General features: G+C 51.0%; 5 protein-coding genes across 5 annotated transcripts; 4 read left to right on the top strand and 1 right to left on the bottom strand.

Annotated features, from left to right (window-relative positions):
* Window positions 1-444: 444 nt before the first annotated feature.
* PV10_09057 (elongator complex protein 3) lies at window positions 445-2383 on the top strand (the record flags this gene model as incomplete). Its single annotated transcript, XM_016374163.1, has 4 exons — window positions 445-818; window positions 871-911; window positions 962-978; window positions 1027-2383. Exons 1-4 carry the CDS (start codon window positions 500-502, stop codon window positions 2381-2383), a joined length of 1734 nt encoding a protein of 577 aa, XP_016219707.1. The 5' UTR covers window positions 445-499.
* Window positions 2384-3318: 935 nt separating this feature from the next.
* On the top strand, window positions 3319-5082 carry PV10_09058 (uncharacterized protein; the record flags this gene model as incomplete). The annotated part of the gene is made up of 1 exon (XM_016374164.1): window positions 3319-5082. One exon carries the CDS (start codon window positions 3319-3321, stop codon window positions 5080-5082), a length of 1764 nt encoding a protein of 587 aa, XP_016219708.1.
* A 401-nt stretch (window positions 5083-5483) lies between these two features.
* On the top strand, window positions 5484-6898 carry PV10_09059 (uncharacterized protein). Its single transcript, XM_016374165.1, has 2 exons — window positions 5484-6338; window positions 6415-6898. The coding sequence occupies exons 1-2, from the start codon at window positions 5609-5611 to the stop codon at window positions 6780-6782; spliced, it is 1098 nt and encodes a 365-aa protein (XP_016219709.1). The 5' UTR covers window positions 5484-5608; the 3' UTR covers window positions 6783-6898.
* Window positions 6899-7093: 195 nt separating this feature from the next.
* On the top strand, window positions 7094-9428 carry PV10_09060 (uncharacterized protein). Its single transcript, XM_016374166.1, has 2 exons — window positions 7094-9112; window positions 9183-9428. The coding sequence occupies exons 1-2, from the start codon at window positions 7314-7316 to the stop codon at window positions 9232-9234; spliced, it is 1851 nt and encodes a 616-aa protein (XP_016219710.1). The 5' UTR covers window positions 7094-7313; the 3' UTR covers window positions 9235-9428.
* On the bottom strand, window positions 9274-12452 carry PV10_09061 (uncharacterized protein). Its single transcript, XM_016374167.1, has 6 exons — window positions 12270-12452; window positions 11904-12127; window positions 11737-11842; window positions 11533-11684; window positions 10293-11483; window positions 9274-10240 (listed from the first exon to the last, which is right to left on the bottom strand). The coding sequence occupies exons 2-6, from the start codon at window positions 11964-11966 to the stop codon at window positions 9890-9892; spliced, it is 1863 nt and encodes a 620-aa protein (XP_016219711.1). The 5' UTR covers window positions 11967-12127; window positions 12270-12452; the 3' UTR covers window positions 9274-9889.
* Between the last annotated feature and the right edge of the window lie 214 nt (window positions 12453-12666).

The raw sequence follows: 12666 nt of genomic DNA on the forward strand, positions 1-12666 counted from the left end.
AACGCCGTAGATTCACCGAATAATAAGTTCAAATCCCGATGATGGATCAAACAATGGTCATTAATATTGTTGTTGTTATTGGACGAGCAATGAGCGATGCTAGACCTCTGGGGCAAGCTACAGAAAAACATATTTATACAAGACATGACTTCAATTCTAGTAGCATATCAGAAAGCCAGGTGCCTAACAAGTGCTTGACATGCAAGCAGGTTACACGTAAATTATGTCATTGAAGTGGCAGTGTGGCTCAATTCTCAGCCACATGGAGTAAATTTATTCCGGACAATATAATTTTCCACTTCAATGGTTCAATCAAACAATTGTAGATTTCAAGAGAAAGCAACTTTTGCCCCTTCATCTGATACGCACACTCACACCACTCATCATTGTTGAAAGAGATCCGATGCAGTGGAAGTCCAGTCTCATAAGATCACACTCGACTTCAACGCAAGTCTAACAGTCATCATATCCATGTGAAGACAGTCACCTCGACCCCAACATGGCCACCGTAACAGCAACAGGAACGAGGATCAAACTGGGCAAGAGCGAGGCCTCCAAGTTGCCGCCAGAGAGTGTTCGATATATGCAAGCATGTGTTGACATTAGTAATGCCTTGATTCAGGAATATGAGGCCTCCTTGGATAGCTCGAAGCCCAAGAAAGACATCAACTTGAACCGACTTCGAGGCGACATTGCCAAAAAATATCGACTGAGCAACCAGCCGCCTCTGACAGCCATTCTAGCAGCAGTTCCTGATGTTTATAAAAAACATTTGATGCCAAAGTTGATGGCTAAACCCGTCCGGAGCGCTTCAGGAAGTGAGTGCGACCTACTGGTGGAATATAATAGTGGTGCTAATTCTTGTCTCAGTTGCTGTTGTTGCCGTGATGAGTAAACCGCATCGCTGTCCAGTAAGCCCCTTGGTCCATTTGTTTGTGTGGTGGCTAATGACTATTCCCAGCACATCGCTTTTACTGGGTAATCATCCTGGTCCATTCTCACTCTCCCTCACTAATTCAAGCCTAGAAATGCTTGCGTCTATTGCCCAGGCGGCCCCGACTCGGACTTTGAATATTCGACCCAGTCATACACTGGATATGAGCCCACATCAATGCGGGCTATTCGCGCTCGATACGACCCTTTTGAGCAAGCACGCGGCAGGATCGACCAAATCAGGTCTCTAGGCCATAGCGTGGACAAGGTCGAATTCATCCTCATGGGTGGGACATTCATGTCATTGCCTAGTTCATACAGAGAGGATTTTGTCGCTCAGCTACATAATGCCTGCTCTGGATATCAGACGACCAATGTCGATGAAGCTGTCATTGCAGGAGAGATGGCCAACATCAAATGTGTTGGTCTCACAATTGAGACTCGGCCAGATCACTGTCAGACGCAACACTTGACAGACATGCTTAGATATGGATGCACTCGTCTCGAACTCGGCGTCCAATCTCTGTACGAAGACGTGGCTCGAGATACGAACCGAGGGCACACAGTCGCCTCGGTCGTCGAGACTTTTAAGTTGTGCAAAGATGCGGGATTCAAGGTTGTCTCGCATATGATGCCCGATCTCCCCAACGTGGGTATGGAACGAGACCTATTCCAATTCGAAGAGTATTTTGACAATCCGGATTTCCGGACAGACGGCCTCAAGATCTATCCTACCCTGGTAATTCGCGGTACAGGTTTGTATGAGTTGTGGAGGACAGGACGGTTCAAGAATTACACCCCAAATGCACTGGTTGATCTGGTTGCTCGAATCTTGGCCATGATTCCTCCGTGGACGAGGATTTATCGGGTTCAGCGAGACATTCCTATGCCACTGGTAACGTCGGGAGTGGAAAACGGCAACCTGAGAGAACTGGCCCTTTCACGGATGAAAGACTTTGGTACCACCTGTCGGGACGTACGAACACGAGAAGTTGGCATCAACGAGGTCAAGAACAAGATCCGACCATCACAAGTGGAATTTGTTCGACGGGATTATACAGCCAACGGTGGATGGGAGACTTTCCTTGCTTACGAGGATCCGAAGCAGGATATCTTGATCGCGCTATTGAGGCTACGCAAATGTAGCGAGACTCACACATTCCGACCCGAGTTGACTGGGCAGCCGACCAGTATCGTGCGAGAATTGCACGTGTATGGTCTTGCTGTGCCCATTCATGGTCGTGAGAAGAGCCGATTTCAGCACCAGGGGTACGGAACACTTCTCATGAAAGAAGCTGAAAGGATTGCTCGAGATGAGCACGGCAGTGAGAAATTGAGCGTCATCAGCGGAGTTGGCGTTCGTAGCTATTACGAACGCCTTGGGTACACATTGGATGGACCTTATATGAGCAAGACATTATTTTTTGACGACGAGGAAGCTGAGGATTGAGCTCCATCATATGAGGGTCTGTATGACACACAATTCCTGCCTCATTGTTGCGGCTGAGAAGGGTTGTCGAGCAAAATGCTTACGGGCCTCGAGGCGCTGTCACCTAATTGCACGACGACGAACACATCTCTCCCATGATGAGGCCTGGCTGCGACGACTCTTATGATTATGTCTGTGGAGCACCCGTGGCACCTCATCTACACAGTGTGGCTGTAATCAAAGGATCTTGATGGTGTACCAAGGACTGCACTCAGGCGATCTAGTTGATTGCACTTTTGGCCATGTGACAGATGACCGGTCATGGAATTGAGGTCAGGATGCAAAGTCAGGTTGTACCTATCCTATCCTATCTTTCTATGAAGGCACAAGGGCGAAGTCAAGAGAAGAGACAATCCTCCGCGGCCCCGCCATTGACGAGGAGAAGTTGAATAAGAGAAGCGCGGGAAGGTGCAAGGCGCCGTGGAGATGTCTCAAGAAGCAGGCGCCGCCGACCGTTGTTGTTTGGCTGAGGAAAGAGCGTACATGGGTTTGGAGTTGTGGTCATGGCAAGCAATATCAACGATAAGCCGATAAGGAGTCCAGAGTCAATGATTGGCGGCTCTCAGCCAATCACGCCATCTGCAATTTTTTCTCTTTCCCCCGCAGCCTCTCCAAAATTTTCGATTTGGTTGGCCTTTCTCCGAGCATCTCCAGAAACCACCGTGCCACCCATCATCTTCCGTCCAGATCCTGGCAATCATTTCCTTGATTAAATGATGCAGCCAGTCCTTTGTTGTTGGTCTAGATGTTGATTAAGGTCAAGTTTTACTGATTCCTATATTTATTTTCCTACTCTTCCCAATAATTCTGCATGGCCATGGCGTTTGGACTCTTCTACTAATAAGACTCGTCTTCCTTCTCCCTGCTTGAAACGCTGGGTTCGCACCCTTGCCGAAATGACCGTCCCTGGCCTGTTGACTGCGCACAGTTGCGTCGACCATGTTCATCTTATTATAGGTTGCGGACCTCTTGCTGCTTCCCGCTGCAGTAGATCTCTCCAAGTCGGCGCCAAACCTGTGCTCATAGCCCCTGCCAGCGAAGAACTCCATTATACGCTTGTCACAGCAATTGAAGATGGTCGAATCTCTTGGGTTCAACGTGAATTCGAAGATCAAGACTTAAACACATTCGGTCGCGAAGAGATTGGACATTATGCCGATGCGGTGTTTGTCACCTTATCCCCAGAGAACCCTCAAAGCACCCGGATTTCAGATTTGTGCAAGCGACAACGAATCCCCGTCAACGTCGTGGACGCTCCCAAACTTTGCACTTTCACTCTCTTGTCGACGCACCTCGATGGACCCTTGCAGATTGGTATAACAACTTCAGGAAGTGGGTGTAAGTTGTCCTCGAGGATACGGCGGGAATTAGTGTCGGCCCTCCCATCCAATTTTGGCCAGGCTGTGGAGAGGTTGGGCTCCCTCCGAAGACAGATATGGGAACAAGACCTGAAGCTACAGCATGAAAACAGCGTCGAAGTGGAGGCAGAAATGGAAGACGAAGAGTCCGCAGCTCAGAAGCACACCTTCAACAATCTGGTACGGGAAAACGACTGTGATCCTGCGGTCCTTAGAACACGGCGCATGCGGTGGCTGTCCCAGATTTGCGAATACTGGCCACTGAGTCGGCTGGCTTCTATCACGGATGCGGACATCTCGACCATCCTCGAAGCATACAAGTCAACTGCCCAGCCTCTTTCCCCTTCCCTGCAAAACGGTGGGCCAGCCCTTGCGCTGTCCAAGCCTACCCGGACAGGTTCTATCACACTTGCAGGCTCTGGACCTGGACATCCCTCGCTGCTGACTATCGCCACACATTCGGCCATCCAAACTGCGCATTACATTCTCGCAGATAAACTTGTGCCTGCAGAAATTTTGGCGCTGATTCCACGTCGAACGCCGGTCCACATTGCGCGAAAGTTCCCTGGCAACGCCGACGCTGCCCAGGAAGAACTCCTTGAACTCGGCATGAGAGCGATGGAACAAGGCAAAGACGTCCTTCGTCTGAAACAAGGTGACCCGTACCTCTACGGTCGAGGAGCCGAGGAAGTGACATTCTTCCGGGACCGCGGATACGAAGTCAGGGTCATCCCAGGGATCACTAGCGCACTTTCCGCACCATTGTTCGCAGGTATTCCGGTCACACACCGGTCTGTGGCAGATCAAGTAGTGATCTGCACTGGGACTGGCCGAAAGGGAGCAGCTCCAGAGCCTCCATCGTATCGAAAAACCAAGACTGTAGTTTTTTTGATGGCGCTGCATCGATTGGACAGCCTCGTCACAAGCCTGACGCTGGATGTACAAGGCGAAGGACAAGCGGGATCGCGCAAACGAGCCTTGTGGCCGCGCGAGACGCCGTGCTCCGTCATCGAACGGGCGAGTTGTCCAGACCAGCGAGTGATTCGATCCACACTACAACATGTGTGCCAGGCGGTTCAAGAAGAAGGGTCCCGACCACCGGGCCTCTTGGTTGTGGGAAACTCGTGCGAGGTTCTCGATCGACTCACGGCCGATCAGAGGTGGAAGGTCCAAGAGGGTTTCCGCGGCATCGATGCAATTGGAACCCCGACAGCGGAATTAGACATGTTGAAAGAGTTGGAAAGTCTAACCCAAAAGACGGAGAGGGTAGATGGTGATGCAGTTGTATTGGAAAGGGCATGAGACGGATTGAGAAAGGACAGGCCTGTTGGAAATGTTTCAAAGATACCCCCAGCGATTAGATAAACTGTTTACATGAAGAATGTTCGACATACATGGTCGATTGAACCACTGCTCATGTGTAGACTCCTGATTAAGGGCACTACGAGAACCGAGGCGATTGGGCAGCACCACAGACAACATGTGTACGAACCAAAGTATTAGCTGTTCACCCTCCTGTTAGTTGCACTAAAGTAGAGGCTTCAAATACCCTTTGTAGATACTTTTGTATGTCGTGTCATGTAAGCGACAGCTTTCGTATTCGTCAAGCATCAAAGTCGCCGGGACTCTTGGCATTCTCACAGGATGCATTGGATGCCTGAAGAGGCTGGGAGTCTATCAATCACTCTTATACTGCCTTAATCATTGACACATTCTTGAAAGACGAATGGCTGAGATATCTGGCCACTGAAAAGGCGTGCCCTGGAAGAAAGAAAGAGTGATCGTGTGCATAACCAGGATCTTCCACAGCGAAAAGGCAGTCTTGCTAATGACAGCAACTCCATCCGGCGGTCAGCCTTTTGGCGACAGCATCATCCATTCTGGCCCCGTCGACTTTACCCAACCCATAAACTATAGCAATCTCAAGGGAAAAACGATAATCATCACTGGGGGAGCCTCTGGATTCGGAGCGGCGTGCTTTGAGGAATGGGCAAGGCACGGAGCCAACGTGGTCATTGGCGACATCAACGAGAAGGCTGGGAGGGAGTTGGTGGCTCGGATCCGACAGCAGACCAACAATTTGAATCATCATTTCATTGGTCTGGATGTGACGAGCTGGGCAAGTCAAGCTGCATTCTTCAAACAAGCTGCTTCGCTGAGTCCACACGGTGGGATTGATCATGTCATGGCCAACGCTGGGGTCGCCCCTGCCACGGAAAACGAATTCTTCGAGGAACCGCCGGACTACTCGACCATGGAAAACCCGCCGCCACCGCTGCAAAAGACGGTGGACATCAATCTGAACGGTGTTTTGCTTACCACTCATCTGGCCCTGGCCTACCTATCGCGGAATCCGCAGAGTCAGAGGGTCAAGCTGGGACAGCACACCGGAGAGAGAGATCGGCATTTAATTTTGGTGGCGAGCATCGCGGGCTTGACTGGATTGGCTACGCTTCCCTACTATGCAGCGGCCAAGCACGGCGTCGTAGGCCTCTGGCGGACATTGAGAATGACCACTCCCATCAAACACGGGATCCGCGTCAATATGATCAATCCTTGTAGGTCTATGTGATGAGATGGAGAACATTACCCCAGGCGAGGGACGGAGAATTGCTAACGTGAATCTTGTCATAGATTTCGTCGATACACCTCTACTGGGGGTAGCAGGCAATTTGATCATGGCGGGAGGTGCAATGGCAGACAAGGACGACGTGATGGAAGCTGTGACAAGACTAGTTGCCGACCAGGGTATCATTGGACGTGGTTTGTGCATAGGACCTAAAGCAGGACCTGGGATTGCGGAGCAGGCTGGACTGAGTCCCAGCGTGGAAAACCAAGCCATTTGGGATGCTTGTGCTGAGGACTTTGAACAGACTGACATCTTTACACGCAGACTAATCGGAGTGACGAATTTAGTGACGACCGCCCGAGGATGGGCTGGGATCTTGGTGGACACGGGGTTGACGATCAAGAAAGGGCTTTGGGGGGTATTTGGCTATTGAGATTTTCTGAGCGAGCGGACAGTCAGACAGAAGGACAGTCGGTGAATAGATGGACCATAGTCTATGAAAGACATGAGAGATTGAGCGTAGAAGTTGACTTGAAGAACAGAGTCGAGCATCAGGGATTGAGAACGAGGCTGGAGCCGCTGGACAAGCCGCACGCGATATCAAACAGCAAGACGACCAACTTGATGGACTCGGCACACCTTCCCCGTAAACTGGTCGTCTGGGCTCCTGCCATTCCAACCAAAACTTGCATTGGCATCAACGGCAAGTGCAATGCAACTACAGCTGCATTCTAGAAAGAAAGGGGAACAACGACCACCACTACCAACAACACCACCACCACCACCACCTCCACTACTCACGACCCCCGACCTCGCCGCCATCATACAGCACCAACGATTTTGACAATAAAAACGACGACAGTGGGACACTCTATCATCTATTCCTATTCTCCACGCATCGCTCCCATTAACCCAGCAAGTACAGCATGTGCCATCCTTCCATCGCCTGCACTTCGCTTCATGTATGAAACGTAATCTTCCAACCACGAGCCATGTGCTGAGCATGATAAGGCCTCGCAGGTCCATTATTCTCAGTGTCCTCATTCTCTCCGCAATCGTCACTATCCTTGTCCATCGTGACCCTCACCACCTCCCCTCTCAATCCTCCGCAGCCAAATTCCTCAATGATCACAGTCCTTCGGGGCAGGACGCCCCTGTTGGCCCTGCAAGCTCCTCCACCCACCCTATACATCAACTCATAGCCCGTCATGAATCCCAACTTCGCACTCTCCAGGCTAGACAATCAAAGTCTCTCGGCGAGGCCGTTGCTGAGTACCGGAGACGTTACAACCTCCCTCCACCTCCAAACTTCGACCAATGGTACAAATTCGCGAAGAAGAGGGGTGTACAGCTCATTGATGAGTTCGACACCATCCACCATCAGCTGCTTCCATTTTGGGCATTGGACCCAGCCGTCATACGGGAGCGGGTCCGAGAAGCCATCGGCTTCGACAATGCCTTCATCTCCGTCATGATACGTGATGGCAAAGTCGTCAAATCCGAAGGTGGAGGCGATATGTACCAATGGCACCGGGAAGCCACCCCCGTCATGCTGCACAACTTCATCAAATATCTCCCTGATATGGACTTGGCATTCAACATCCACGATGAGCCCAGAGTCATCCTCCAGCACGATGACCTCTTGCGTCATGTCAACGTAGCCACGACCCAAAATATGCCAAAGGCATACGACAATATTTCTCCGAGAAATCGCTGGTCCCCTCGGCCCCAAGACCTCGGCGAGGGCATCCGCATCAAAGAATACAAAACTACTCGGTTCAATAAGTTTGCCCATCAGCCTACTTGGAGCAACTCTCGCCTCTCGTGCCCTCCCGATAGCCCGGCTCGCTCTTGTCTGGTTGACAACTGCCCCGACAATCAAACAGCCTATACAAGTCTCCCCCTAGGTTTCATTGAAAACACAACCGCATTCTCCGACATTTGCAACTCTCCTAGCCTCGAAAAGACTTTTGGCTTCTTCGACCGTCCCAATGCTTTTGATGTCACCCACGACCTCTTCCCTGTCTTCTCCCAGTCCAAAATATCCAGCTTCCAAGACATTCTCTATCCCTCGCCTTGGTACTACATGTCTCGCGTCAAGTACGAACCCGAACGTGACATGCCCTGGCAGGACAAGGCTCCCACCATGTATTGGCGAGGCAGTACCACCGGTGGATTTTCGCGCGACGGAGGCTGGCGTCGTCAACATCGTCAGATCTTTCTCTCTAAGATCCAGCCCATGAACCAGGCCAAGATCCTCAAGCTGGACAACTCCACCACACCCAACCCCGCAGGCCCCAACGTGTGGCGTGAGGAATCCGTTCCTGGCGACCGATTTTCGCATTACTTCGATGTCAAGTTCACCTCGATTGGCCAATGTGATCCTGGCGACTGCGATGCCCAGCGCGCCTACTTTGGCACCGTCCAGCCCGTCAACATGTTTGATGCGTTTCGGTCTCGTTTTCTTCTTGACATTGACGGTAACGCTTTTTCAGGTCGTTACTACGCATGGCTTCTTTCTAAATCCCTCGTCTTGAAACTCGCCATTTTTCGAGAGTGGCACGACGAATGGCTAACCCCCTGGGCGCATTATATCCCACTGAGCCTCAAAGGTGATGAATACGTCGAGTCGGTCAGATACTTTGACCAGGAGGCCGCTGGTAGGAGCGAGGCACAAAGAATTGCCGACCAAGGACGAGAGTGGGCGGGCAAAGTACTTCGGAATGATGATCTGGAGGTGTGGTATTTTCGATTGCTCCTCGAGTAAGTCCCAGCATGCCCCTGATCTCTTTCTCGTGTCATCTGTCGTGATTTACTGACTTGGATATGCTAGATATGGCCGACTCATCGACGATGATCGCTACAACATTGGCTTCGCTGTGTAGCCTGTTCCCTTCCTCATCGAAGACCACAATTAGATACCCCTATCCGTATTGTACCACCATTCCATATAATTGTGCAGCTACGCATATGTACATGGCACACACAGCATGCACCTCGGCAATAGTACTATTTCTTGATCGTGTCCGTAGCTATCCAATTGCAGTGTCCACTCTGGAGCACTGCTGGTACAGAAAACCTGTCTTGGAGTTGTGTCATCTTTATTGTCGTAATCAAAGGACACGACCCAGCCAGTTTGGAGATGCAAAAATTCAGTATTCAGGGTCATTGTCTGGGTAATGCGCCCATTTCTCTAACAACGCGGCTCGAAAACGAGGTTTCATCTGTCACAGAACGCACACCGACACCGCGTCCGTCATATCACACGCCGCGCCACATCCTCGTGATTGGATCCTATGTCTCGTGGGTCCAATTTTTTTTGGTGACGACCAACACGCCGATACAGGATGACCAGGTCTGGTCTGGTGTCTACCACAACGACGTCGTCCTTTACTCCGCCATACCCATCCATCAGATGTTCCCCATTGCTGACAGCGCTGTAGATTCTTTTCTTTCTTTCCACCAGGGTCAAACTCCCAGGGTCAAACAGCTCGAATCCGTGGGCAAATCCCCCAGAATCCGATCCATGCACAAAGAAGTCTACTGTCCGGTGTCCATTCGTTCCACTGCGTTGGCCGTCGACCCACCTGCCGCAATTGTAGCAAAATACCTCACATCCACGTCGCTGTCGTCCTTGAGCTTCTCGAGATTTGGCAGAATAGAGTTATCAATTAGCTCTTGTGCTTGCGGGGTCGTTGGGCTACTGTCGCCACTGGCCTCCTTCTCAGCAATCGTGCCGCTTTCAGGGAGTTGCCGTAGAGTATCGATGAGGACAGCGTACGATTTGGCCACGTTGAAACGGATATTGGGGATAGGATCGGCCACCAGGCGATTCATCATGGGCAAGACACTTTCCTCGATAATGCTCAAAGTCACCACCGGCGCGAGTGTCTATCAACATTGATTAGTCGTGGTATAAACCGGCACGAAGATTTCCACGTACCGTAATAGCAAAGCATGTCGTCATTCTATAAAGGTAGTTTTCTTGTTGGCTCATTGCAATGACCTTTGGAATAATGGATCTGTTGGCCCATTCCACGCCAAACACTTCGGTTAGCTTTTTCAGGTTTTGTGTGGCGGCTTCTCTGATAGAAAAGACGGTGTCACCCAGCCAGCCCATGCAGAGTGAACTGAGCTGCTCGTCGAAAAACTTGACCCCAAGCTGCTTGGCGAGCAACGGGATGTATTCGATAATGGCTAGTCGCACGCGCCACTGTTTGTCTTCGGCCAACTGAACGATGGCGGGAAGGAGGGATTGAGACAGAAGGTCAATCCCAATGACATTGTTGACCAGTTCCAGCTTGGAGATGATGTGGAGTCGCACGTCTGGAAACTCGTCCTTGAGCATTTGCAAGAACATGGGGAGCAGGTGAGAAATGGTTTCATCCTTTCCAAGGATAGGAGCCAGTCCACTGAGTTGAGTACCCAGTGCAGCTCGGACGTGTTGTGACGGATCTGAGACGAGGTCTTCCACGCTGGTCATGATCTCGTTGAGCAAGGTCTCTCGGTCAAGGAGACTGCAGAAACCGGGGATCTGGCTTGCAATTGCTGTCCTGACCTCCGCCTCGCTGTCCTTGAGCAGCTTGACAAAGGCAGGAACAAGATCCCTGGTGACGACTTCTTCATTGACCGCCTTTGCAATCTTTTCAAACTTCTCAGCGACCATGTATCGAACTCTCCAACTCTTGTCTTCGAACAGACTTCTCAATGCAGTCAAAAGTACACCGTGACTGGGTTGTTGCTCTTTTGGAATGGCCTCGGCGATGGAGATGAGTACCTCAACAGTGAGGAGTCGCACGCTATCCTGATCATCGCTGGCCAGATGTTGAAATAGGGGGATCATCTCGTCAATCACGACGGGAACGGGCACTTCTTTGACGAACTTGGCAAGATTGTTTGCCGACTGTCTTCTGACCATTGGGGTCTCATCGTGGACCAGGTGTCCAAATTGCGTCCGGAGACTTTGCTGGGAGGATTTGGAAGCCTTTTTGTATGGAGTTGTGTAGAGTCCGCAGGCCGAGATCTTGGAGGTGAACCAGTCGGCTTTGGAGAGGCGGATCGTGAGGGGAATGAAGTATTCTTCAACTTGTCGATCAGACAATTGCTCGCAGATCTTGTTGAGAGATTCCACAGCCTGGCATTGTTAGACATTGGCGTCGGTCTGTAGCAGCGGCATGACTCACCTTGTCCCTTACAAGGGGCTCTTCGATGGCTGCGAGATTCTCCAAAGGGGCAAGCAGCACGTGGCCGTATTCTGGACCGCCGGCATATTCAATGAAGTTTCCCAATTCCTCGGCAAGGGCGGTAAGAACTTCATCTTCGTCCTCCACCGAGTCTGGGCACCATGGTCAGTACGAGATCTTGTTGTTGATAAGGCCAGGGCGTACCATCCAAAAAAGGTATCAATTCGTCCCTCGTTCGATCAGGGCCCAAAGCCAAGGCAATTGTAGAGAGTCTGTGGATGGCATTGAGACGGAGGAGGACATCGTCATGCTATTGACGCACGTTAGGTCAACAAGGTTGATTGATATATGTGTTTGATTCGCATGCGCACCTTCAGCTCGTCGATGAGGACGGCGATTGGATAGAGCTCATCACCACCATCCTGATCGGCCATTGTGAAGAATTGGCGAGGAAAGGATGAGATGCACGGGAAGAGTGCCCTTCACCGGTAGTGGCTTCGTTTTCGGTTGGGGCGGATGGGTTAGGTGTTTATTGATGTTTGAGCGTGACGAGGATCGAGAGGGATAGATTGCCTAGAGGCAGTGTTGCACAACCCTAGACGCATGAGCGGTAAGTATCTCAGAATGATCGGTAGAGAAACATTGCGATTATTGTCATTGTTGTTGTGGCTGCGAGGGTAGTCTGACTGGAGTGGGAAGGACAAGGCGATCGTGCAAGACGGGGGGCAACGACTCACAGTGTACCGTGAATGCAAACAAAGTCCAACGAGGGGTTGCGAGAGGGATTGGACTCGAGTGAGAGGTGTACAACGCGGTAAGGGAAGCAAGTAGAGTGTAAGAGGACTGGAAAGGATGGTGAGTGGGATGGTGGGCGTGGATCGAATCAACTTATTGAGCTTTCCGTCATATGTGACCTTTTGGGTGCTGCACTTCACTTGACGAGTACAGTCAGTAGTGGTTAGTGTCAATCTTGTCGTTGTTGCTGCTTGCTGCAACTGTGGCGGAACGGGCGGGTGGCGCTTGTGGCGGTGTTCATAGAGCGGATCATTCATCAATCTGGACACACTAATGCTTCGCTGGCTTCTCGAGGTGCAGTTTTCAAAAGCTCTCGTCTGTCAGCAAATTATCCGCCAA

The sequence above is a fragment of the Exophiala mesophila genome (genome assembly GCF_000836275.1).
Source record: "Exophiala mesophila strain CBS 40295 unplaced genomic scaffold supercont1.7, whole genome shotgun sequence".
Classification (NCBI taxonomy): Eukaryota; Fungi; Ascomycota; class Eurotiomycetes; order Chaetothyriales; family Herpotrichiellaceae; genus Exophiala; species Exophiala mesophila.